At 37.3% G+C, this 26,399-nt stretch overlaps 2 protein-coding genes and 1 long non-coding RNA gene across 16 annotated transcripts in view; 1 reads left to right on the forward strand and 2 right to left on the reverse strand.

The window, feature by feature from the left end:
• Positions 1-10,400: 10,400 nt before the first annotated feature.
• On the forward strand, positions 10,401-22,799 carry LOC107265319 (pyrokinin-1 receptor). 8 transcript variants are annotated; one of them, XR_003059067.1, is made up of 7 exons: positions 10,849-11,758; positions 11,915-13,538; positions 13,632-14,035; positions 20,839-21,056; positions 21,141-21,402; positions 21,488-21,621; positions 21,890-21,900. XR_003059067.1 is itself a non-coding variant. In XM_015734656.2 (6 exons), exons 2-6 carry the CDS (start codon positions 13,045-13,047, stop codon positions 22,132-22,134), a joined length of 1,842 nt encoding a protein of 613 aa, XP_015590142.1. In that variant the 5' UTR covers positions 10,401-10,783; positions 11,915-13,044; the 3' UTR covers positions 22,135-22,799. The 8 variants fall into 8 exon arrangements, 7 of the variants coding, with proteins under 7 accessions (XP_015590142.1, XP_015590144.1, XP_024938460.1 ...); XM_015734656.2 differs by lacking the exon at positions 10,849-11,758 and adding an exon at positions 10,401-10,783 and having other exon boundaries at positions 21,141-21,621; positions 21,890-22,799; XM_015734658.2 differs by lacking the exon at positions 10,849-11,758 and adding an exon at positions 10,401-10,654 and having other exon boundaries at positions 21,141-21,621; positions 21,890-22,799.
• Positions 13,911-21,261, reverse strand: LOC107265325. 4 transcript variants are annotated; one of them, XR_003059071.1, is made up of 7 exons: positions 21,134-21,261; positions 17,456-17,616; positions 17,034-17,139; positions 16,498-16,748; positions 16,208-16,414; positions 14,144-14,945; positions 13,915-14,049 (listed from the first exon to the last, which is right to left on the reverse strand). It is a non-coding gene; the product is annotated as an uncharacterized LOC107265325 (long non-coding RNA). The 4 variants fall into 4 exon arrangements; XR_003059070.1 differs by having other exon boundaries at positions 14,144-14,667; positions 14,748-16,414; XR_001537185.2 differs by having other exon boundaries at positions 13,911-14,049; positions 14,306-16,414.
• A 358-nt stretch (positions 22,800-23,157) lies between the features above and the next one.
• The window catches only part of LOC107265322 (glutathione S-transferase), a 22,735-nt gene continuing 19,493 nt past the window's right edge, over positions 23,158-26,399 (reverse strand). For all 4 annotated transcript variants that reach the window (XM_015734670.2, XM_015734668.2, XM_015734671.2 and 1 more), the window contains 4 exons: positions 25,855-26,026; positions 25,435-25,602; positions 24,557-24,699; positions 23,158-24,459 (listed from right to left, as the gene is read on the reverse strand). In XM_015734670.2, coding sequence (XP_015590156.1) covers positions 24,292-24,459; positions 24,557-24,699; positions 25,435-25,602; positions 25,855-25,999 — 624 coding nt within the window. In that variant the 5' untranslated portion in view covers positions 26,000-26,026 and the 3' untranslated portion in view covers positions 23,158-24,291. The remainder of the gene's footprint in view (positions 24,460-24,556; positions 24,700-25,434; positions 25,603-25,854; positions 26,027-26,399) is intronic.

Raw genomic sequence — 26,399 nt, forward strand, 5'->3', positions numbered from 1 at the left:
AAAAAAAAAAAAGGGGGGGGGGGGGGGCAGTACCTTGAAATTACTCCAAAAACTGTTGGCGATATGAAAAAAAAAAAAATTCAATAAAAATATCAAAATCGATTACAGCCAAACGTCTTTGACTTTCCGAAGATCAAATGTAACGTTAAAGATCTTTTTGCTGATTTCTTTTAGTCTTACCAAACCAATCATATCGTCAGCTTGGCTAAATTTAATTAGCCTTCCTCTTAATTGGACAACAAATTCATTACGTAGAGGCTTCTCTTAGCTAATTTGCAGCATCAATTCCCAACCTACGCTTAGACGCTTAGATCATAACCAGAGCTCAGGATTATTGAAGTCCGAAGGTGGCAAGTTTGAAAATCCATTTCGGTTAAGAATACCCGGTCCACGTTTGACAATTGCGAAAAGACTTTATTGACTTTTGTTCTCATATCAAAATTCTGTAAAAAAAACCATGCGAAACCTTTTTTGACTAACGAAATGATTACTGCGAATTATTTATCTTGCGTCTTCCAGTCGGACAAGGTCTCTAACGAGAAAGACAAATGGCCTGCTTGTTAGCGAGTGTTTCCACTGGAGCTTGAGTTATCTTTTATGGAAAATTCGATTCCTTGGGGAATATCGCGAAAGTTGAGAATTCGAGAAAAGAAAAAATATAATTAAACAAGGCTCCATGTTTTTTTTCTTCTTTAAACTTTTTTCGAAATGCTTCTGACTGAGGCAGATTATTAGGTCAGATTATCTGGTAAGAATTTGTGGATGATGCTCAATACATTTTCATTGATATTTTTAGTCAATCATTTTATTTCTGTCTGGCGCTAACTTATAATCACCATTGTCTGTTACCTGATTCTCATAGAGCGACGTGAACGACCAATTCGTATAATGAAAACGAGCAGTTACAATTTGGATTCAATTGAAATCGAATGACATTTCTATTGGAATCATTTAATCATCTAATCCCCCAAAGTATATCCCCTCCCACTGTGTTTGGGATATGTGAACTTCCATTCTGGTCCAGCCGATAACATATTTGGACAATATTAATCGTCTATCTAAATTTACTATGGACCAGTGTATTATTGGAAATCGATACTTGAGTAATTGTTTAATAATCTTTTTATCAATAATTAGCAAAGTCATTATTGACACGAACTTTGATAAATTAATTAAATCTCATTGAATCGTCCCTATTCGATGCTCAAGCATGCTGCACCAAGAACTTCATTAGCTTTGTAGTCAATCTAATCAGAATTTGCAGCGTCCATTATTGCTAAAGTCGGTGCAACGTTTACCGGAAATAAATATCATTAATGACTGGCTCAGGTGCCAACCCGGATCTTCCGCAGCCTCAGCAGCCTGGCTAACTGGAATCTTAACTGGACTCTGAGTTAACCTAACCTAAGGCGACTTCACCTTGAAGAAAGTTGGATTCTACTAAATTGCATCATAATGCAAAAATGTGGTTACAGTCCCAAGTGGCGTCGCTACCACGGGCTATATATACCACTATATATACCACTATATATACCACTATATATACTACTATATATACCACTTTGCCCATCAGATAGACAACTGTGCTAAGTAAAACTGCCATTTGGAATCTGCAAAGCGGTCCAATTGTTTCAAGTAGCTCGTTTCGCCAAACGAAATTTCCTCGAGGATTTTCATCGTCATTTTCGTGACGTCAGTATCACGAGATACTTTGACAATGGTATCCACGTCTCTGATTTTTGTAAAATTATTTTTAAAAATTCTTGTATTACGAACAGCGAAATTCGAACCTAGGCCTTATATTTGAGAAAAATACTTATATTTACTCTCGTCCTAATGCGAAGACTTGCTTCTTTCAACGGTCCAATTTATGCGGCACTTTCACATGCAAATCGTCCCTGGCAAACAAAAACACTCGTGGCTTCCGATGGGTCACAGCTCCTGGTTAACGTCTCCTGCTTCCCGAGGGATGACGTGATTCCTAAAGGATTTTCAAGATGGGATTTCTGATTCGTCCTACTTTTTTCCCGGACCATTCTTCCTTTCTCTATTGTCGATATACGTATGGTCGTCGGCCATCTTTTCTTTCTACTTGCCCTTCACTATGACTTTTCCCCAAGATTCCCTTTCTGGGGCCGGTGACACATAAAGGGGATGAAAATGTCCTGTAGAGCCGATCGAAGGTCTCAGTCCGGGTTAAACTTACTGAACACGTGTGAATAGTGGTAGTTTGATTAAAAAAATTTTTAACGAATCCTTTCGGATGGACATAACAATTTTTTAATAGCCCCCAACAGTCATCCAATTTTTGATTTACGGGAGAATATGAGAGAAAAAATGTAAGAAAAATAAAAAATGGTTAGGCTCGATTTTAAGATCATTGTGGAATTTCTAAATTATTTGATTAACAACGACGCTTCCCTTTTTTAGAAAAGACACTCCTGCTTCAGCAAATTGCCGCAGCGTGAACGTATCGATAAATAATAATTTCTATGCAAATGGCCGACAGCGAGCAAAGCGTGGGCGAATTTTGTGATTCGTTCCTGAAAATAAGTAAGGAACACAGATGTAGCTTCGTCAATCGCCAAGAAATCCCATTGGAATTTTATCGGACTGTAAAAAGTACGACGACTCTTAAATACTATCTTATTTAAAGAATATTATTATTCTTAACCTATTTTTCGTCTATCAACAGCTTCCTTCATACGGCTACTCGACGTGACTTTATACCTTCCCTCCTTCGATTGATTGGACCAGAAATTTGTATCTGCTGGAATCGCAACGACTGATAGCTGAAAAAAACATTAAATTGACAATTGGAATAATATTTATAAAAAACGAATATTTCCGAAACAGCTCAACACTATGTTGCTATATAAATTATGCAATGTACAATTGAGACGCTTTTCTCGATAATTTTTTCTAAGTTTCCTACGTGGCCAATTTTATTGATATCAGACTCCTCCATTATATTACCGATGACTGATCGATCGATGAATATTTTTCGTCAGGCGTGTAATATCAAGAGATATTTTAAGGAGGTTGTATTACACGAAGGTGTAAACGATATAAATAGAATAAGGAATAATTTAGCTTCAAACAATGAATGGCTCCGGGATGACCGTGTAGAAGAATTTTGAAGTGCCCCAAGGCCGTCGTGATAATAAAATTGTATGACCTACGTATATAATCATAATTATACGGCTGAATGTTATATTAATATATGCAAAGACGCGTGGGCAAAAAAAATATATATAGTACTTAGATTAGAAACTAGTTTTTAACTTGACTCATGCCTTAGAGATACAACCAATCTCCTCTTCGACTCGTGTGGTGTCACGTGACTTGGTCCCCGTTCCTATTCGAATTTACATACGAATTATGTTGATTTTAAAAATAAATACCTTGAAAATATGTTAGCAACGGTTGGTTTGGAAAAACTGGCAATTGAAAGAATGACAGAATTATTATAAGAGAAAACAAAGGGAAAAAATATGAAAAAAAAAGTCACTCAGGAAAAGTCGTTAAGTATAAGTATTAGAAGTCACCTGTTGTGTGACTGGATGAAATATTTGGATAATTTTTCAATTTCCATTACGGACGATTTGGTGCTTTTTACTATTTTAGTATCAGGCCCATTTTGTCGCTGAATAGAACTTGAAGACATTGGGAAATTGTATCGTGAAAAAACACGTCACCCGGTATAATTAACGGGAAGCATAAAAGCAAAATGGCAGAAGGTAACACGGGTCTTAAGAATATTTTCGTTGTTTCAGTCTCCTCGGATTAGTCAGCGAATTAGCATCAGCTGCCAGTATCAGTGACGACCGAAACGGCCGGGCAATTACAGGGGCCTGACAAAGGACGATCGTTACGCGGGACGAAAATGCTGGCTGGTCCACCGAATGATCCAAGAAGACAGACAATTCCTATAGAAACACTGATTTATTAGCAGATGGCGTCACGGAATGACCTTTTTTGCATTTTCACTGCCTGATATCTACTAGTGCTTTCACTCGAGAATGACAAAAGCTGCGTATGAATAAAAGATACAATTTCCAGTGAAAATTCTCCAATTAACATCCTAATGGAACAAAAAGTGGAAATATCACTGTGGCAATTAGCAAAAAGCTACAGGAATACACAATATGGACTATAATGACACGTTTGACAAGAATATAAAGAAAAAGGAAAATAGAGGAAAAAAGGAAGAAAAGGAAGTTTTCTGTTTTATCAACAGTGCGGATATTACATACCTGCTTCTGCGTGGTAATGTAGAACAAATTGAGATTCTAATCAAGACCCTTCAACGTCTCGGGGAGAAATATTGTAAGGATCTTGAAAGAGGAACAGAATGGACTCCTGTGGGATGTCATTTCGTTTTGAAGTTTCTCATTAAAATTACGAAAAGTTCGAGGTACGCTTCTGGGATTCTGTCACTTAGTGGAGGAGTTAACAATGTCAATTAGTTACATTAAAATATCGGGATGAAAGGTTATTGAGTAAATATTTTCATAAAAATATTAATGAGGAATTCTCTGGATATAGAATAAATTTACTTTTTGTTCTACTAAAAAAAAATTTAATAAATTATATGTATTGTAAGTTACGCAATTTGCCACGTGTCACGTATTCTTTGTAAAGATATATATATATAATGTATATGCACATATATTATACCAAGAAAACATATGTCTTTCTCACGTGTCTTATGTATCTCAAAAGAGCTTTAAGTATTAAAGGGAGGCTTGGGTCTGTCAGGCAGGTTGTGATTAACGACAGGTTAGCCAACTAACCCTCTAAATTCTCTAAGCATCTGTATCACATGGGTATCAGCCTATTTCCTCTGACGTGAGATAACCCTGTGCCAATCAGCGTCTACGGAAATACGGTAAAATGTTAAAACGTTAAAAGCTTTTAGTACTGATATAATATAATAATTTCATTAATATTATCACTATTAAATCGTTAATGAGCAATATCACTAATGAGGATCTTGAATTCCTGTTTTATAAATAATACAAAAAAAGTAGCAAAAAATATGCAAAAAAACGAGTAAAAAAGAAGTACGAGAGGATTGGAATAGATTGTCCAATTTATACGACGACTAATAAAAATTTCGGGAAACGAATAAAATTAGGTAATTTGTACATGGTGAGATTTTGTTTTAATTTTCGGAATTTTTATCTCTTATCCTGAAGATTTTTTGGTTCCTCCAGCATCCTTTCGTTCAGTGGCCGAGTGCTTATTGGGGTGACAAGGGGTGGATCGAGTGTTCGCCTGTAGACGCAACTCAAAGAATGAGGTAATTTCTTACGAATTTACGAGGGCGTCTCTGCTTCTCCTTCCGTCGCTGGGGTGAGACATCCCTTTGTATCGGACAACCCCTAAATCCGATTCGTAGAGAAAAAGAGCATTCCGGGTCAGTAGGATTCCTTGCCACGTATCCCCATTTACGGAAATATCGATGGCAACGGGGTGGATTTGTATATTTTTATGATTTGGTTAACCCTGATTTTGTCCCTTGGACATATATGTACTTTGGTATCATGTGGGCAACGTGCGAAGCTTTTACCCGTGCTTATATATGTATATATATTTTTATAGAGGGTGGAACGATACACAAGTAGGATAAGGGGTTGAGGGACGATAAAAATGTATATATATGTTTATCGTTTAGAAACAATAAAGTTTTCATGTTAGAGAATTCAATGTGATGAGAATAAAGAGTTATTAATGTCAGCTGTCAGATACTTGTGATTTGCAAAAGTCATTAATACACTGTAGTACAGTGTTGTAAAATCAAAAAATTTTTATTCAACTTTTTATATTATAGTCATTTTTAAATTTGAATTTTTTAATTAATTCAAAATATTGTAATCGTTATATTTTTGTACGATGGTCACTCAATTTTTAATTTTATTACAGTAAAAAAAATCTCCAAGATCCGATCATGTTAAAAAGTCAATGATAATTGTTCCACAAGAGATATGAAAATATCGGAGCTAAAGCTTAACTTACCACTAAAAACTTGTATGAGTGTCGATTTCGTATTTAGGGCGAAAACTCTCCTTTAAAAAGAAAAAATAAATTCGTCTAATGGATATCGAGAACGACGACAAAATTGTAGGTCACGTTCAGAGTTTAATAGCAAGAATTACGTTTGTTCGTTAATTTCACGAAATTGCCTTTTCTTCCTAGACAGAAATACAACGAAGGTAACTGCCAATAATAAAGAAGTTACTAGGAAAGTAAATGGATTGATGGTCAATATATGTATACCATAGAGTTTCCTCTTATAAGCAAAGGTAATAATTTTATTTTAAAAAAATCGAAAAGTGAATTTTTTAAATTCTCACAACAGTCCTACCCATGGTTTCTAGGTTATGTTCGTTGACGGAGAATACAGAATGTTTGGGTATTGTTATTTTCCAGTATTACTGTTATTTAACCTATAATTCTAAAATACCGTCCGACGTCATCGTTTCTCCCTTCGGAAACTTGGCGAAGGACATATTTTATTTTATACTTATCTATTGATTTATCTAGATCACAAAGGATCGGGTCCTGTCTCGAAGGATAGAAAGGTATGTGTAGATATTGCGTATCGTAGAACGTGCTTCAATTCCAAGAGCCATGCTGTCTTATCATCCGACAGCGATAAGATATCCGAGACAGAACTCCCACACAGAATGATCAAGTTTACCAACCGTTCCAAGTTACTAGACTAAAATTCCCCTAGCATGCTAGGGTTACTGACTTGTGTTGTTTATGGGCAGTCTGCTAAGTAGACATTTAGACAAATTGGAAAAAAGTTTTGTTCTCTGTAAATTGAACAAACTTAGTTATGCATATGTATGTATACGGGACATACGTATATGATTTGAGAACACAATTGTCAAATAAGTCTCATTCCCATTGCCGTATCTACTTTACGTTACGGTCATTTGAAGTTAATCCAATGAAATTTTTCTTTTATTGACTGCAATTGCTTTTAAGATTTTTGAGCTTTTTACATAAAAATATCACTTACCGCGATACTTTCCTAGGATATTATTATTGAGGTTAGGAATAGAGGAAAAAGAAAGTCCTGACCAATTAAGCTACCCTCATAAAGAATATCGTGCTGGCAAAGCTTCTCGTAACTTACCGTAAATGGCTGCGGTAATTACAGGAAATTACGTTCCCCACCGTGGCAGCACTTTCGCCCTCAAATTTTAGCAGGCGACAAGTATCTTTACTTTGGGTAGTCACAGACGTCGACTACTAAATTCTAGTATCGCCTTGCGAATTTCCTATGGTGAAGTTATTTTCGAGAACTCTTTTTTTATTCAAATTTAGGTGACGGAAAAAGTGGAGAGATATCAGGGAACAGAGACAATTGTAAGCAGAATTATATAAGCAAAACCATCATTTTTCCACCAAAACGGCAACACGTGCTCGTTCCGAACCGGGAATGCGTCAACGGATTACGATGCGTCGTTAGCATTCCCAAAACCTGGATTTCAAAATGTTATTACAATTTATGTGACAGTCTCGGTCGATTAAGCAGGCGACGCGAAGATAGTTTTATGCGTCTATCTACCAAAAATGCTCGCGCGATAGTCAGAGAATCAGTCAGCGTTATCTGCGTCATTTTAACTCACGTGATTCTTTAGATACTTTTTCTTTTCGATTCGCCTTATCGATTTGTTATAATTAAATTATATTGGATGAAAAGTGCCGAAACAAGGGTTAGAGATATGATCATTATATTATATATATATATATATATATATATATATACGTGTAAGCAAACACTGTATAACATGTCTAATAGGCCTACAAATGAATAACATGTATAGATATACAGATGAAAAAGTAATAAAAAAAAACAAGTTGCGAGACAAGAATAAAAAAATGAATCGAAACTTTTTTATTGTGCTTTTTTTCCAATAACAATTTGACATTTACGAATGATGTTATTTTGGCAAGCAAGAAAGTTTAGGAAGTTGTGCTTAGTCCCTGAACTTTCTCCGTTTCCTCTAGTTTATTCTGGGACACTTCTCGTTTTATCGGCCATTCATTTTCGACCGTGCAATTCTAATGTCAAAATATACTACCGACTATCGATTGCCGATTATGGAACAGGCATTTCCATGGGACGAGAAGACATTTACATTCGAAATAATCTCTGGGTCACAGCTTCGACGATCATGCTGATCTGACTTGATGGGATCAACGTGTCGCGATCTATAGATCTACCCATATATTTATAATGTTGATACAGAAAAGTAGAAGTAAAAAAACGATATTCACGTCTGCTTTCCATAGCAACGACACGTTTTCGCAACGCGTGTTCAAAATCACCAAGGATTTGAACTATCTACCCGTGGACTACAATTTTTCGTAATTTGATTTTCTTTTTTTTCAATTTTCAAATATTCTTCTCATGTCAAAGTCACCTGAAAAACACAGAAAGCCATGGCATTGATTTTCCTAAGTTTACAAACAAAAAGCACACAAGTCCTTAGCCCAAAAGTTTCTGAGGATCATATTTACCAATTTTACGAGAGCCTACTGGCTGGGGTGTCATTCAGGCACTACAGGGTGTGTCAAACTACCCTTGCCCTGATATTGGCACAGCACCTTTAATGTGACCAGACAAAGGCGGTCAGGAGGGAATAAATAGGGGAGGGTTCGGGGCAGGAAAGGGGCTGAAATGAAAATAAAGTTAAATTTTCCATACAAGGATATTCATCGGTACGCATGGAAATAGTTTTGCAATTTTATTTAATATAAAAATTAATAAAACAAACCTCAGAACTGTCGTCTGCCAACACAACGTTTGTATTCCATTTTTAGATGGACAGTCATTCCTATTACGTTCGTGGATCTGTCAATTTATTTTTAGATCGTTGAGATCATTGATCTATGGTTACAAAAAAATAATTAAAATTCCTTACGTAACAATAACAAGGTTAATAAGATTTGTCTATTCGCTTGAATAACAAGGTAATTATTTCCAAAGTTGGAATTACGAAATGCATTTTCTTCCTTGAAATATGGCCAGAAGTCAAAATTTTTCTATACAAATTTCTTCAACCATTCAATATTCTTAACGAGTGTGCATGACTTTTTCGATCTTGTCCAGTTGATTTTTCTGGTTGATAGAAAAAAAAGTTAATCGAGCGGAAAGCAATATGAGAAGTAAAAAAAGGGTATACAAAAAGTCGACTGAAAGAAGCTCAGCGAGAATTCAACAAAGCACGATGAAATTATTGTCATTTCAAAGAGACGAAATACAGGGAATAATCGCGACACGCCAGGCTGCCTTGGAGACGCGCCAAAAGCTTTCATGTATATCCGTTTTTAAATTTTAAAAAGCAACGAAAGTACTGCCTAAGTAACTATGGCCTTCGAATATTTTGATAGGAAAATATAACGAGCTAGTACCAAAAAAACAAAGGCATATGGATGAAAAATATAAATTATTTAAAGTTATGTAAATTTAACGAGCACGTGCTACGTGCATTTTTTATTGCGGATTTTATAAATTCCAATTACATTTCTTCTTCCGAAATTCCTGATTGCCAACAGGGCGCGCTATTGAGGTTTAACGAGATAAAATTGCCGATTCGACAATTGGACGATTTTGTAAAATTGAAAAGGCTATAACCTTACTACATATAGGCGTTCGTGTACGCGTGACTATCTATCAAAGTGACTACCAATCAATGTAAAAATCGATCGTGTTCATTGGACTTCAATTAGTCCAAAAAGGATTTTGTCAATCTGATTGAAATTTTCTCAGCCAGAAATCCTCCTGGCCAATAAAGTTTCACACTGAGGTGTAACGTTGTGGAAATTCCAATTGGACAATTGGATGATTGGACGGTTTCATGAATTTGAAAAAGTACTGTGCTTACTACCTACAGATATTCGTAAGAGGCCACATGGCTACCTATATAATCAATACAGAAATCAATCGTGTTCACTGAAGACTGATTGCATTTTTTTTTAAATCAACTGCTTCGATATAGAACAAACTTGACGAACTCAGTAAAGACAAAGGGTTGGTCGAGAAATGGATTCACGTAGAAACCCGTGTGAAAAGTAAAGGAAAATCAATTTTTTGTTGATTGATCGATCCAGAGTGATGATTGATAATGATGAAAAAATCGAATTATCTAACAAAGACATTTTCCACTGGTCTACTACATTCCTAGATCTCATAGAAAAATTTTTCAAAATTCAAAATTGGAAAATATTCCAAAAAAATTTTTTAACGATTTAAATTATACATTACGTTAACATTTATCTATAGTTTTTTTTTTAATAATCAAATTTTCCATATTTTTGTAAGTGTTGCTATGAGGCAGAGGAAGCAGTCACATTCAAACTGAAAGAATGATAACGGTACGTAAAGGGATGATGAGTCTAATGATAAGAAGATCGCAATTTCGTACAAAACCCAAAGAGAGAGTTACTGTAGCGAAAGAGAGAAAAGGAGAGTGAGAGAGTGGGACGCGTGAATAGAGGGAGTGAATTTACTCGCGCTGGCGCAAAACTCCCATTTTCTCCTCGCCGAACCTCACGGAGAGTTCAGAGGGTTCAATCGCGATGCGTTGGCCAAGTCAAACCTATCTTCAACCCTAATCGTCTCGTCAGTCGGGTGAGGGTAGATTGAATTTTTGGTACTCAAAAACCTATCAACAATAATTTTTTTTTATTTATTTCGCAACGTCGGTACACGCCAAGAAATTTTTTGGATTTAATCTGAAGATTTACAGGGACGCAACAGGTGAGAGGATAGGATAGGATTTTATTCCAGGATAAAATACACGGTATTGTCGAAACGTGAAAACAAATTTTTAATCCAAATCTATCAGGGCAAGTTTTTTTTAACACATTTTCATCATACTCCATATCGCCCTATGAAAAAATTATTTTATCATTTCATTAATTAATACAGATATCAATAAGACAGTGAATTTCGAAATTGGACTCAATTCCCTGAAAGTGAATTATTGCCCTTGTATCTGAGATCAATTAATCTTTCAGCACCAATTATCAGACTGAATCGTAGTAATGCTTCTCGTAAGAGGCTAACAGACAAATGATACGATGTACAAAAAACTGATCAATTCGTCTGATCGTGCTATTATTAGAAAACCAATAAATTATTTTTTATTGTTTCTTTTTTAAATAATTTACGTACGTATCGTCGATGCTTGCTAAAAAAGTCTATTTTGTTCGATCATTGAAGTCCAGGATAAAAACAAACACGCAAATAATGATTGACAATATTATCCACTAGGAGGCAGCATCAGTAACAGCCGGTAAAGTTACTCCAATGTAAATTGTCAAGACGTCTAAATAGATTTGTTGACAGTTGTCAGCAGTTTACGCCGTCAGCTCTGCTTTGCCAATAATCACAAACACGAGTTTTTAATAGAGCTGATGCCGTGTGAAAACGTAAAGTCACTCTAGGTCCCTCACGAACTCTGTTACGTCATAAAATGCATGAACATCCGTGGGTCTCGTGCATCTACGCCGTTTTAGGATCTAGTTCATTGTAGAATCTTCGTCAATATCCAGAGCGTCTAGATTTATCATTATAGGTTAACCCTTTTGAATAATTAACGATCAACTTTGAACCCAAACTAGGGTTAATGATGAATACCAATATTAATTGTGTACGTTGTGACAGTGATACCGAAAGGTGTTCTAGATAAAAATAATAATATTTGCCGCATACAAAAATCAACGGTGACAGGTATCAGAAAAAATGTTTATCACTGTTCCTTGATACGTGAAAAAATATTCAAAATTGTTAGCGTAGGCTTGGTTTTTTTCTTCAAATTTCTTGAATTCTTATATCGACCCTTGACCTCTTTCGCTCCAATAAAAACAAGACGCATTTTTTTTGTAGTGTGACTGGCGTCTGTGCAATTCGACGTTACGGGAAGATCCGTCGACTGGGCTGCAAGGAAATGGGAGATCTAGTAAACAGAGGAGCCTTGACTACCAAGATATCGAAGCCCGCCTCGAACGTATCACGGTGTGAACGACACTTAATTTAACGTGCGAGCAGTTCCTTCGAACTCGGCGTTCCGGACGCTCACATTTGGTTTCGAATTGGCGCGACGGGAACGTCTTCCGCGCCTTTTTCACAGAATCGCTCAGTAGACGTTTATGTTATAATCGATAAATATTTTAAATTAATAATTTCCATAAACGTCGTGACGTGAAGTATAATTCGTGATTAATCGATCTGTGAAACATGGATAAAATATAAATGTTGACGATGCCATGACGACAGTGTTAAATAATTAAAAAATTAATCTACAGTGGGTCAAGTGCGATGATAAAACAATGATAATAATTTACTCGTGAAAGACATTTAAAAAAAAAACGGTGTTAATTCTTCAATTACAAACGTGAATCTCTTAAGTCTGCGCCTAATGGACTCTTGTAAACCTGCGGTACGCAAGCTTCGTTCTCAAGAGCCAAAAAGAATTAATTTGACAGGGAACAGGACTGATACTTTTCCCACGAAGTGACTTAATGGTAACAATAGATAAGGAACTACAACGTACACGAAGTGACTCAAGGACACGACTGACTGACAGTACAGTTCTAATAAAGATTTTAAGTACTTCAATTGAAGTCCCAGCAATTCTCTTGATTCAATTGAGAGCAAAGTGCTGCCGTACATTGAACAAGATTGCGAGTAGAAAATTTGAAAAAAAAAAACTGAAGACTCTTCGATGCAAGCTGACAGATCCGTCGGCACGAGTGACGACGTGAGACTTTGATTAAAAAGTTGAAAACAAGTCTTAGAAGGAAAGACATAAGGAAGCAAAAAGGAAAAAATAAAAAAGTCCAGAGAAATGTTACCCCTGGACAAAGTTCATCAAGGAGATCCACGAATGATAAGAGAATTGAGAAATTCGTAAAAGTGAATGGCCAGCTAATCCTCATCGATTATTCATGAGGATTCGATAGCCTCTCGTGAGAACAATAAAGTCAATTACTCAAGGAGTATCCAAGACTTTCAATATGATTGGACGCATGATAAACGATAGCTTCGTACTGGATACTACCAACGAGATCAAGGACTACCAATCGTTAACAAGAAATATCTCCCTAGCCTCAAGGGAGGGTTCGAATATTTTCACAGACTTCAAATATTCGAACTCGACTGAGGAATTCTTGAACAGCGACGATTCCACGCGCAGAGATCCCCTGTACATTGTTCTGCCAATAACAATAATATACATTGCCATTTTCTTTACTGGTGTCATAGGGAACATCTCCACGTGCGTGGTAATAGCACGTAACAAGTCCATGCACACTGCTACGAATTATTATCTCTTCAGCTTGGCAATATCCGATCTTCTTTTACTAATATCCGGCCTGCCACCGGAAATGTATTGCATCTGGTCACAATTTCCATACGTCTTCGGCGAGGTCTTCTGCATCATACAAAGCTTTGCTGCTGAGACTTCAGCGAACGCCACGGTCCTCACCATCACGGCATTCACAGTAGAGAGGTTTGTTCCATTCGGTAGCCATACACTCTAAATACAAATTTTGCTTCAATTATTACATTTTGAATTTGCTACAGAACTTAATTGATCCCTCAGATATGTCGCCATTTGTCATCCCTTCATCTCGCATACAATGTCAAAGCTCTCCAGGGCTGTCAAGTTTGTCATAGCAATATGGCTACTCGCCCTTGGCTTGGCTATTCCACAAGCCATTCAGTTTGGCATCGTGCACAGTGATGACAATGGCACTGTCATCGAAGACAGTGCTAGGTGCACTGTCAAGTGGGTACTGATCCAGCATGCCTTTGAAATATCTACGATGCTCTTCTTCGTGGTGCCCATGACCATCATCACGGTTCTCTACGTTCTGATTGCCATAAAGTTGAGGAGCTCAAGGTTGCTCACGGCTGTCAAGAGAACCTCCATATCCAACAGTCTAAATCACGGTGACAGCTCCAGAGGAAAAGGTGCAGCTCAGCGAAACGTTATACGAATGCTTGGTAAGTGAATATTTCTGGAATAGAAAAATATATAAAATAATTGAGAGATTCAATATGATTTTAATTTTATTTATAAAATTCATAATGAAATTTATATGTTGACATTACCTACATAATAGGAACACACGAATCTCGTTGAAGGTTTATTAATAGGTAAAATAGGTTATCAAGTATGAAATGTCCAAATTCGTACTGGAAGTACTTGAAGTAAGGTTACGTTTCATACTTAGTGATCCAATAATACGAAACTTGTCATATGCATATTTATACCTTGATAAGTCCTGACAGTATTGCATTATTAATATGAAACGTAAGAGATCAAAACTCTTCATGAGTCTCCGTTATCCGGTGACTACCGGATCCTGAACTTGTCTATGTATGCAAATGGTCCAGCGTTGAGTTTCATCATTTCGGATTCCTGAATATCTAATTAGCACTTTTGAATCCCATCAATTTCAGATTTATCGTGGAGACCTTGTTTCAATCGACCACGTAGAACCGGTCCGTAATCGCTAACGGGTCATTCGGATAGTTTATTTTCGGTTGAAAATCACCCTCGTGTTCCATCACGTGACAGCCACTCGATTTTGGACAATTATTCAAAATGGCTATGGGAGCTTGGATAATGTCACCTAAAACCATCAGGCAGTTTAAATTCTCAAAATTTTTAATCTTCATTTATTCGGCCAGACCTGGATACATTGCCAAGTACCTTTTAATGCACTCAAGCTGCACTACGCAAATGTGAGTCAAGATAGAATTTCTGATATCGACATATTCAAATGCAGGCATCAGGCTGAGATGTGATTTAGAAGTCACCCATATATTTTCATTGGATCTAAAAATATACAGAAATCATGGAAATACTGCAGCTTGTATGTTCTCAGGCCAGTCTGCAGCAGGATATTATCTGTAAACATGTAGCAGAGTAGTGCTATAACGTAAATCGCATGAGATAATGGAGAACGATTTAGGGGTGCATTATATTGCTCTAATCTGATAAATAGCAACTATAGATATAATTTAGGACTAGATGATATATATTCTTATCGCCCATTTCCATGCCATCCTATTGGCTATTATCATCGAGCTTAAATTCCTATACGGTTAACCCCTATCGCAGTGAAATATTAAACTTACAAAAAATCCGACTTAATGGCAATTTCAAGAATCAGGCTACTGCTGCTTTTTTATAGCGGAAAAGCAAACAAACTTTTTCGGAGGAAACCATGCATGATTATTGAGGCAATTTCATGAAACTTATCTGAGAAATTTTTATTTGAAGTTAAAGTACTACGCTTCTTTTGGTTGAGTGGCTAAGGCAGAATTACTTCCTGATCTCTCAATAAAAAACAGAACAAGATTCAAAATTCCGGACGAGCCAACATTTTCGTACTTTATTCGAATTACGATTATTATATGATTTTCTATTATGCAATCAGTACTCGATTTGCCTGTTGCAGTATTACCCACACGTCACTGACATCTGGCAATGATGAGCCACGTGTTAGAAATACAGATATTAATTTAGAACCTTCTTATCTCGCGAATTTTGTTATTAAACTCTTCTAACCATAAAGTAATAAATATGATCCTCAAGGGATGCTGCTTGATTTTTTGTCTACACTATGTATACATGTAGGCTATCGTGCAGGGGTTGCTATCGCATTTCGATTGGATTTAAAATATCACAAAGTCCGATAACACTATATGCACATATGCGTATATACAGTAATGAGTAACGTGAGATTTATGACTCTCTTATTACGTTCATAATAAACGAATAGAATGACGTCAGAGTTACATTTGATGACAGGTCGCGATTGAATTGACCGGAAATCGTTTATAGTATCCTCAATTCAATTGCTACTTTTCATCGTACATATATTTCAGAACATTTTTCACCCGACGGACGCGACCGAATAGCCATTTCTTATGCACGACATTTTTTATTTTTGGATGATATTAATATATTTTTAGACCGTACGTCGTATTTTTACACTCACTTAAAATTCGGCGTTTTTCATGAATTATTAAAAAAAAAATTGTAACAGCTATAATATCGCTATTTTGTTTTGCACAAGTACCGGAACGTACATGAAGTTTGTCACAGTAAAAGCACAACGTGTCGTGAAACGCAAGTGAATTAAGTATTTAATGCAGAGTACCTACAAGATACTTATTATAAAATGGCAGCTTCAAAGGCCAGTAAAGACGGATGAAAGTTTCAACAAAATCGTGAGAGTTCACTTATGAGAATCTATCCCTTTGTAAATTCTTGGAGTTTATACAGCCTCGGGAACTTTTGATAAGCGCAACCCCCATCATGCATTCCATTATCTCCTCGTAGCTTCTGCGACGACATGCGCCATTAAATTTCTAAAGAAATACGAAAACCCTGGTCAATCACCTCAATAGCTTTACGGAATGTCGTGTAATTGTTTCGTAGACAGAAAATTTACCTCGGTATTTTTCAGACATGAAAGAAATGTTTGTCTCTCCCAATATTTGTCGACGAATACCGAATTTTCACAATGAATATTGTGAGGACATTTTTTTCTTCCTTCTCTCCAATCCTTTCGCTTCTGCAGACGTCCAAGGAATTTCTTCGTGACTTCTCGAGGTCCCCGGGCGAATATCCTTATTAATGGATTCATAGTAATTTATAGTTTCTTCGAAGATTCCAACTTTTTCAACTTACAGCTACCATTCCCTGTAAAAAGTCAAAGTGTTAATAAATCAAATACCTACCAAGGAGAAAAGTATATAAGGAGTAAGTAAAAGTATGTGAGTATCCCTTGAAATTGACCAATCCTCCACTGGGAAACAAGATAAGTGTTTAATGATCCAGCAGCCATATCAATGAATGTGTAAAAGTAATGTCACAGTGCCTGCCGGTACTTATATTTTCAAAATACATTATCCAAATTTATGCATTAACGTATTTGAAAAAAAAACTAATAAATAGTACCATGAAAAAGGTGATAAAAAAACTTACCAAAGAAATCTCTTGAGGATGAAAAAAAAATTGCCAACTTATTGACATCCATCCTCGATCTTTCGGAATAGGACTTTTCCGCTTCCCATTTTCAAGTCCCTTTCAACTGTTTCACATAAAAGTTAAAAAAATACGATAAAAATTCATTAGCAATGAATTTATATAATATACCAACCTACGTGTGTTTACAGACATATATATGTATATATAGGGTTACTCATACGAACGTACAAGCTGAAGTTGGATGCCATTATCGAAGCAGTGTGACCACTTTAAACAAATGAAACAACAAGAACCTCATAAAGTTAACTTTATTTTTTTTTAAATGATACCACACTGTTCTGATTAATGGAATCACTCATTTGCGTCCAACTTCAGCTAGTACGTATGCCGGGAATAACCCTTCTTGTATATATATATACCTTCATCGCACTCCGGTCTAATTTCCCGTCGGTAACGAGTTTCCTTAAATTTTCAAGAAAACTTTCCTGTGGGACGTTTCACGTAATTTCCAATGTGCACAGCCATTATTTAGCTGCTTAATTGGTGAGTTAGTGACTTCCGGTCTCCTTCTTTCTTCTTCCTAAGCGACAAACAAGAAAAGCAACGTGAATTATTTGTCTGACTCGTTGGAAAGAGCCGCGTGTCTTGTTATTCGGCAAAGAAGAAATATACGTCCTGCTATAACTATATATACCTATAAGAATAAGACAGCATCTATACAGGTGTACTAAAAAAGAGAAATGACGTATATATAATTTAAAGAAATTAATTAATCCTATCAAAAGGGTAGGAAAAAGAAAAACGAGTAGTCTCTGTGAATCCAGGAGCTCATTTGATTATTCATTAAGCGGTTAAATATAAAATGGAAGACGGTTCAGAGTAATTTCCGCGGTTTACCACCGTAGCTGTCGCCCTGATGGTAACCGAAAGAAAAATCTTTACGGAATTAACGATTAACCAGTTTTTCAAGGACGGGAGAAAGGGAGCCTGCCGACGAGGCAGTACGTGAGTTGTAAATTAGCTGGAAAACTCATGGAAATTCTGTCAAATTTATAAGCCGCCTGGGAGTGGTCCTATCTTAACTCCTAATCCAGTGGTCCGCTCGCCTCCTTTCCGCGACACTTCGCCTTTCATTCTGCCAATTATCCCCCGTGTATCTACCATCGTCTAAAGTCACGGAGCCGACTATGTAAATTTTGCGAATTTTCGTGAAACATTACAGAACAGTCTATAGTCACGGAATATTTGTTCCTCTCGGCCGAATAGCCATAAGCGAGAATTTACGTTCTTTGTCCGTCGCGGGTGAAATTCGTAAATTTCAAGTCGCCAATTTCCTAGGACAAAATTTATGGAGGTTCCAATAACGGCAAGTAGGCAGAAATCGCGAGGTCGAGGAAATGGGGGGAACAGACAAATATTTCCAATTATTGTTGTACATTTTTTTTTTCACATTTCTTATCGAGAAATGACAACAGATTAATTTGGCTGGGAATTGGAAAAGGGATTTTTAGAATACTTTGGCAGTCTAGACTTGATTTTCTGGGTTTCGTAAATTCGAGGCTTGGGGTCCTTTACTGGGGCCCCTTTCACCCTTAATATTATATATGTCAGGGCCGTGTTGTCAAACGGGACGAAATCACGGTTGCTACGTAAATTTTCTATTACCTTTCATATTTTTGTACCTCTTTTTTATCTCCCTTATTCTTTATGCCAAGAAGCACCGATCGTGCTGGTCCATATTGTGGAATCACATTATACAGGGTGCCCTTGAAAATAAACGTCGATGCGGACTACCTCTTTTTCATAAGCTCAGAATGAACTAGACTTTACTACGTTACTACTTTGGCTGAATTTTTTAAGACGACTGTCGTCGATGTAAACAGGGTCTTAGTTATGCAGAAATTTGAAAATTGTTTAAGCAGTCTGGATCACTTGGAAGGTCGTGATGGTCCATGTTTATAATGTTATAAGGACGAATGTAAATTTTGCTGATAACAGGACGATGAGATTAGGTTAATCAGATAAAGAAAATGATTCACGGACTTGTTATCTCTAAAAAAATGAATTTCACCCTCGATCTTTTAATAAATTTTCGATACGTATGAATATCTGTGAGAAAAATGGGGAAAACTTGCATTGTTGTTATTATAATAAATATTTATTAATTTTAGAAAAGAATAGTACCCTACAAAATAATTCGAGACGCATTTGCGAGAGAAGATTGTAGTATTTATTTATTTGCATTTTGTTTGCCATCATAACTTTACGCCCACTGTCGGGATGCGCGTCCAAAGTTTTTTTTTTTGCAAACATCAAATACGTGGTCGAAAGCGGTTTTTAAAAATGTAAATACACAAGACGCTAATATATCGAGAATTTTATAAAAATAGAATCAAATAATACTTATTCATTTTAAATTCGGAGGAGAAAAATATCATGTCGAAATTTCCAAATTTCTTGACGCCTTTTTTATCCCGGAAGCCTCGGACGCTCCCAGCGCCCACGAGATTCATCCACCCTGCAGTAAGTAGGCGGCTTGTTTCTTGGAGCGCGTAACAGTTAACCTAGATACCTGAATGGCGTATCAAATAAAAGTAAGGCAAGAAGAACACGGATACAAAGAGAGCAAAAGATCGAAGACCAAATTTTCTAGCACTATTCATCCTGGCTCGACTCCAGCTGATTTCGTCAACCACGAGATTTTAGATTTCCTGCGATCAAATGAATCTCCCGGCATATACTATTGAGTATCCTCTTTTAGGATTTCCTCCCCGCTGCTACCCAAGATTCTTATAGAATCTTGTCGCACGATTTTCTCTTCCACATTGGACAAGTGGTATTATTATTATTATCGAGGGACTATTTTCAATGATCACTGTTGAAAGATTTTATCTCCCTACTGTTTCAACAGTCTGAAGGCAGACACAGAACGACCATTATGTATTTCGTTCTTTAATTTTCTTTCATATCAGCTGTTATGTGTTTTCATCGTTTCATTCATGTGCTTTTGTTTACGTCGACTAAAGACCGAAATTGCTCGTGCCAAGAACCAATGGAAAACACGAGTCCAGAAAGATGACGAACAGATGATGAAATCAGTCGTGGCGCCACGAGCCGCCTCCGCAACGCCATTTGTTTCGAATACATCGTGTTTGCGATTATAAGCCAGTGTCTTAATTGACTAGTAAAGTTATAACTCTTAGATAACCTATAGTTTGAACGTAGAGCCTAGGAGAAGACCTTGGATCAAATTGAAGACCCTATTATTACGTAGTTTCTCTATATCGCTACTACATTCCGGAGTAGATTGAATAGATTTTTTATATGCCTACAGGAAGTATCAGGTAGTCAGATGGGATCTGGTTGACACGATCACGTAATAAAGATTCATTTTCTTAGGACAGAACAATTGGCGCACGAGGGCCATATGAAGGCAAATGGTTGGCAATTTGTGTGACCATGAAAAAAGGCAACGACTCGGTGTCTTCTCATTAGCCTGAATTTACGTCCTGTTATGTATCTTAGGTTAGACTGCTCAGTCAATCGGTTAGATAGAATTGCAAAGCAATTCTATCAATAATAAATTTTTCTAATAATACCTGCAGGTTTCATATGTTTTCTTTTTCATTAATTAATTAATTCAGCATATATTAACTGTCGTCCAAGACCAAACTGTCTCGCGATAAACAATACTTTGACCAAAAGTTAAGGATTCACGTGCAAAACAACTGTTGACTGTAGATGGCTGAACCTCTGGGAGACGTTATTTCCGGTTATGAATAATTATTATTTTCTTTTTCAGTGGCTGTCGTCGTTGCATTTTTCATATGCTGGGCACCCTTTCACGCGCAGAGATTACTTGCTGTTTATGCTCAGGGTAACTCAAGGAAGCCTCATCCTGCACTGGTTATCGTTTATACGATAGTCACATATGTTTCTGGGATTCTTTACTACCTTTCGACTACAGTCAATCCGCTGCTGTATAATATAATGTCGAATAAATTTCGAGAAGCTTTCAAGGTATGGGTAAAGAATTATCCGACGAAGAAAACATTCTAGCGTTTAATTTAGGTTGTATCTTTAAAGTATAACCTTACTTTGCAGTCGATGCTGTCACAGAATTGTCGGCGGAGAAGATCTCCTCAGAAAACCAGTCCACGTCGACCAACCTATAGTGCACTTTCTCATTATCCGAAACATACAAATCATCCTAGAAATCATCGACCCTCGGCGTCGATTTCGATCAGCGACGAGACGCAACGATTGGCTGCGGCAAATAACGTGCAAAACTGTAACGAGGTTGTGACCTGCGACACAGCACCAAAACAGACGGAGCTCGTGCAGCCTGAACACGAGTACCAACCTGGTAAGACAAACAAAATGACGGATGGCAAGGAAATGAGTCTTCGCGAGATTAATAAAGGCAGGTCTCGGGGTTCTTCGTATTCAAGTTGTGTAACTACGCTTACGCCGGTGAGTAACAGCATCAGCGAGGGAAACAACAATACGAATAGCCACCTAGCGGCAAATTGTGCAAACGACTGCCGCCCGAAGCTGCCGAGACAACAGAAAACTGTTACTTTGGGTAAAATATTTTTCTTTATCATTTAATCCTCGTTATCCTTGTTATCTGCTTACTTTCTCAATGGATAACACAGCAGCATCGGTAGACAGTGCTTTCATATAGGATTAAGATGCTGGGATGATGACACGCGTAAAGTAGAGAGAACAAATTTTATCAAATAGAAATGAGACACTGTAAGATAGATTTTAAAAAGTGTCACAAATTTTACTACTTTCCTTGTTGCCGTTCTTTGTCGAATAAATTCACAACATTCGTCTTATGCTTTTAGGAATATTGGCGGAAAGACTGAGACTGGGTACCAAAAATCTTTTTACGAGCAATCATCAAAAATCAACGAAATCCATAGTAAGACCGGAAGTGGCTAGTGCACCGCCGATATTACAAAGTCAACCAAGTATCGATAGTGCTAATACTATAAGTAACTCAAGTCTACAGGATCTGGATGAGACGGAGTTCAGTGGATTGGAATTGGCCCGGTACATGGGGCAGCTGAATTTTGATCTGATTACCTGACGACCTGTGACACGCGGGGAAAATGTGCCGGCACTGAGACGATCGTCCCTGAAAAATTGAATTGGTCCTTACCAGGCGGCGAGCCAGGATAATTGTGGATTTGGAACGATGACGGAGAAGGAAATTATTTTGTAAAATAATTCAATGACAAGGAATGTGCTTCTGCCTTTGTCCGCTGGAGGCTTGTTGTACGATGACTACGCCATCGGATGACCATGACGTCAATTTGAAAGGAGTAAAATCCTTTTTTCTTGGATTTCACTATGATCCACGACAGTTACTAGATTATTCTGGTCATGTGCTTGTCACGAGAAATAATGTATATTTAGGATACGAGGAACTTTTGCTCGCTTCGCGCTCTTTATTTTCTTTTCAAAAGACTTTCCTTTACTTTCATCTTCACGGAACTTCAACATTATTCGTGAAATTCTTTTTATTTACATCACGAGTGACCTCAGTAAAATTTTAAAAAATCACGTAAATACTCTATTTTTAATCAGAAATTTACATATGTAAAAATTCCTCAATACATATAAATCCATAAACACGTTACCTTGATTAAGGACACCCTGTATACCCTATTTTTTTACACATTTCGAATATCGTTGTAAAATGTTTGTCGCTGAATTGTCCTTTTGAAATAAATAATTCGTACGTGGCAACAATCTTGCTTAATCAATTTTTCAAAGTATCTGAAATAAAATGTCCAAAGACCCAAAAAGCATTCTAGTGTTCGTGTTAGCGCACATAGAATATATATAACATATTTAATTAGCGCTAATATCGTTGTTGCACAGCAATTCTCAATAGTTAAATTACCGACTGTTATAACGAAGAAAATCACTTTATCAACGGTAGATCAAAATCGTATTCTTTCCTTTATTGTGGTAAAACAGAGAATATTAAACAAGGAAGTGTAATTATTAATTTTTTTTTTCAAAGCAGAGTCAAGCTAATCCTCGTAAACTTGTGATTGGAATTATTTAATCATTAGGAGGCATGAATAAAAATGCTATCTCCAAATCGATACTAATTTTCTTTTTATTTCTTCCCACTTCCATTCTTTTCTGTATTTTTGAACACAAGCGAGAAACGAAACCTTTTGAACATAAAGGAATCGCGGGCTCGCACAAAAGCACCTTTAAAATCATGAAACTAATAATACGCATGATCGATGAGCAATGGTGGAAGTGAATTTTACGAAGCTGGTTCGCCGAACAATTCTAATTTTGAGTCACACGCACATATATACATATATATATTTTTTATATATAGGATAACACTTATTACACCTATACATCTAACAGATACGTTTCATTTTCGGCCATTTCACGATATCTGGCCGTTCTCGCTACCTGTATGTTCCGATCGCAGGCTCCTTTAGAGCCAAGACAAAAAGTAAAATTTCCTGCTTATCTGGGAAAGAATTAAAAAAATATTCGAAACTTCTGAGACACGCCGAAGGAAAAAAGGGCCACAGACCACGAAGATTTATACGACTGCGAGACCCGAGAGAGCGAGAAACAGAGAGCATCCGCATTAATGCGAGTAAATTTCTTATAAAAATATTCCAACTGTCAAAGGTATCGTGGAAGGAAGTTTGAAAGAATCAGGTTAATCGTCCAATGGCCGCGCGCGTTTCGAAATACTTTCCAAAATCTCTTTTATCCCTCAGAGCAAAAAATCTGTGCAAGATCCACTGGACATCCTACTCTGTATATTTCTGAGGTTCATCTAATTCTCGCTCCCGATTGGTAACATGGATCAAAACAAATTGTGCTATCGATATTAATTATAGATCGAACTTAACGGCGAAACGATTTTACCGCCGATTTATGTTATTCTTAGCTTCAAAATCCGATCAATATTTCCATGCCCATATTTTAGTCGATCGATCTTCACATTTACTATCCTAACTTTTTTTCACGCCGATTAAAATTCAATAATATAAAATCAAAGTCACCCTTCGTACCGTCCTGCGGTTATCGAGCAAATTAATATTAAAGGATCCCAAAGGAATCGTTTGTATTTTATCGTTCGAGTCAAAGTTCATTTCAATCGATCGATCATCAATCCCAAATCGATATGCTATACCGATCCAAAAAGTAACACTCAAAAGAGATAACCTAAAGTGACATCCCTTCAAAAAATGTATTTTTAGAATTCCGTCTGGGGTCGTTTACCCAGCCATTCGGCTATAGCCGGTATTTCATGAACCCTTTGCTTCAACCCCCTGAGAGCAGGGTAGTTCTCAAGAGCAGCGGATCCGAAGATTTGCTCGAAATTCTCCAACGCCACGGCGAACAGAAAATCCGTCCACGTTGTCTGTAAAAAAAAAGTTAAGCTCAGATCCATATATAATCTCAAAAATCCTCCCGAAAAAAAAGACACCCCATCAAAACACGAATTTAACATAGCTTACAGTAGTGCCAACGGAGTATCCGCCATTCTCAGCAACGTTCTGCTCGAATTTGTTCAAATAAAATGGTATCGTCTCCTTCCAAAGTTTCGCTTTCTTTTCCTCCTTCTTGAACGGATCCTCCTCGTGGCGATACTGGGAGATCCCTGACGTGCACAGAAGCAAAGAACAGGAATGAAATTAATAATTGCACATTATCTTTTTCTTTATATTTCCACAACAACGGAAGCCCCCTAGAAATAACAGGAGAATGCGTATTGATCTTCCGGATAGTCCAGGAGGCTGCTGGACCTTCATCAGCGAACGTCAACCAGAGAACCCAGGGTACGCGACAAGATTATCCACGTTCTTAATCCACGTTCCAAGACAATACATAGTTCCTATTGAAAATTCAACAAAAGATCCCACGGGATAAGGATTATCCCGCAATATCCTCAAGAAGATCCATCATCCGGCTCCAGCATCCGGCAAGTATTTCAGAGTAAAAAAAATTCAAAGCAGTATCATCCAAGAATACAGATTCCTCTTGTATTTCGAAGTAAACATTCTACCCTCCAGCCCTTTCTTTCACATCAAAAAACGAAAAAAAAAACATTCGAAATCCTACGTTCCAGACAATATCCGGGAGTCTCCTATTTGCTGCGGGTCATCCCCTTGGATACTTCCGGTACGATGGAAGCATCAAGAGGATCGATGCGAATCGCTACGTCGTCGCCGGGAAACGTAAATTGAACTGATCGTCGAGGGACCGGAAAACGGTTTCCGTAATATCCCATGACAAAGGAATTCTCCGCTCGACATTGGTGAACTCCGAAGAAAGTGCGAGGACGCGTTGCCGATTAATTGAAGAGACAACGATTCGCATTGCCGATCGCCGTTACCTTGCTTGAGGTCGCCCAGAGTGTCGACAAGAACATCGCACTGCATGGATTCCCATTCGTCGAGGCCTGCGAGGCCATGCTGCCGCGCCAGATACCTCGCAACTGCGTTGCTCTGAGCAATGGCTTTCCCATCGATTTCCAAGACCGGAAGCATCCCGTAGGGCATACCTGAAATTCGAAATTGAACGATCAGCCTGGAGGTAAGATCGACCGGAGGAAAGATAAAGGTTAGGTTTAGGCAGTCAGATAGGAATACTAAGGCTAATAATAACTCCGTCTATATACATACATGTATATGCAAAAGTTAGGTTAGCTTTGCGAATAGTTCGCGTGTTACTAGGAATGTCTATATATTCCGAAGCTCCTACGTGTCCAGGCGAATCGCCACGTGGCTGTAGGAATTTCCGGTCTCCAACTCACATTTCTTGAGTTCCGGCCAGCGTTCCTTCGGTACCCTCTCGTCGACGTAATCGATACCGGCGAACGCGAATATGTAACGAATGTGCTCGGCACGGCCACGAGAGTTGAAATAGATCAGTTTATAGCTGTGCTGCTGGTCCGCCATGCTTTTGTATTCGTTTCTTTCACTTTCCTGAAAAAAAAAAAAAAATCAAATTTACATTTAAACTTATACAAACGCGAGCTTCGATAACGCGTAATGCGTCCAACCAGGGTGCGTATAAAAAAATTCAAAAATTTTTTTTACAAAATGTACAAGGGATCAAAAAAAAGAGGCTTCGAAAGAATCTCAAGATTATTAATTTTTTTTTTTTCCACAAACTTCGACAAATTCCAAGAACAAATCTCCAAGTTGCCTTATACTTTCCAGCACCCTCGATTCGAAGGGAAGTTTCAGTCCAATACTTTGAATTGCAACTTCTACGGGGTTGAAATATCGAGGAATCCTGAGCGAACTTTAAAGCTTTAATTTTCTCTTCGGTATGACGTCCTCTGAGCCATTTGCC

Source organism: Cephus cinctus, unplaced genomic scaffold, assembly GCF_000341935.2.
Source record: "Cephus cinctus unplaced genomic scaffold, Ccin1 Ccin1_scaffold0215, whole genome shotgun sequence".
In the NCBI taxonomy this organism is placed as follows: Eukaryota; Metazoa; Arthropoda; class Insecta; order Hymenoptera; family Cephidae; genus Cephus; species Cephus cinctus.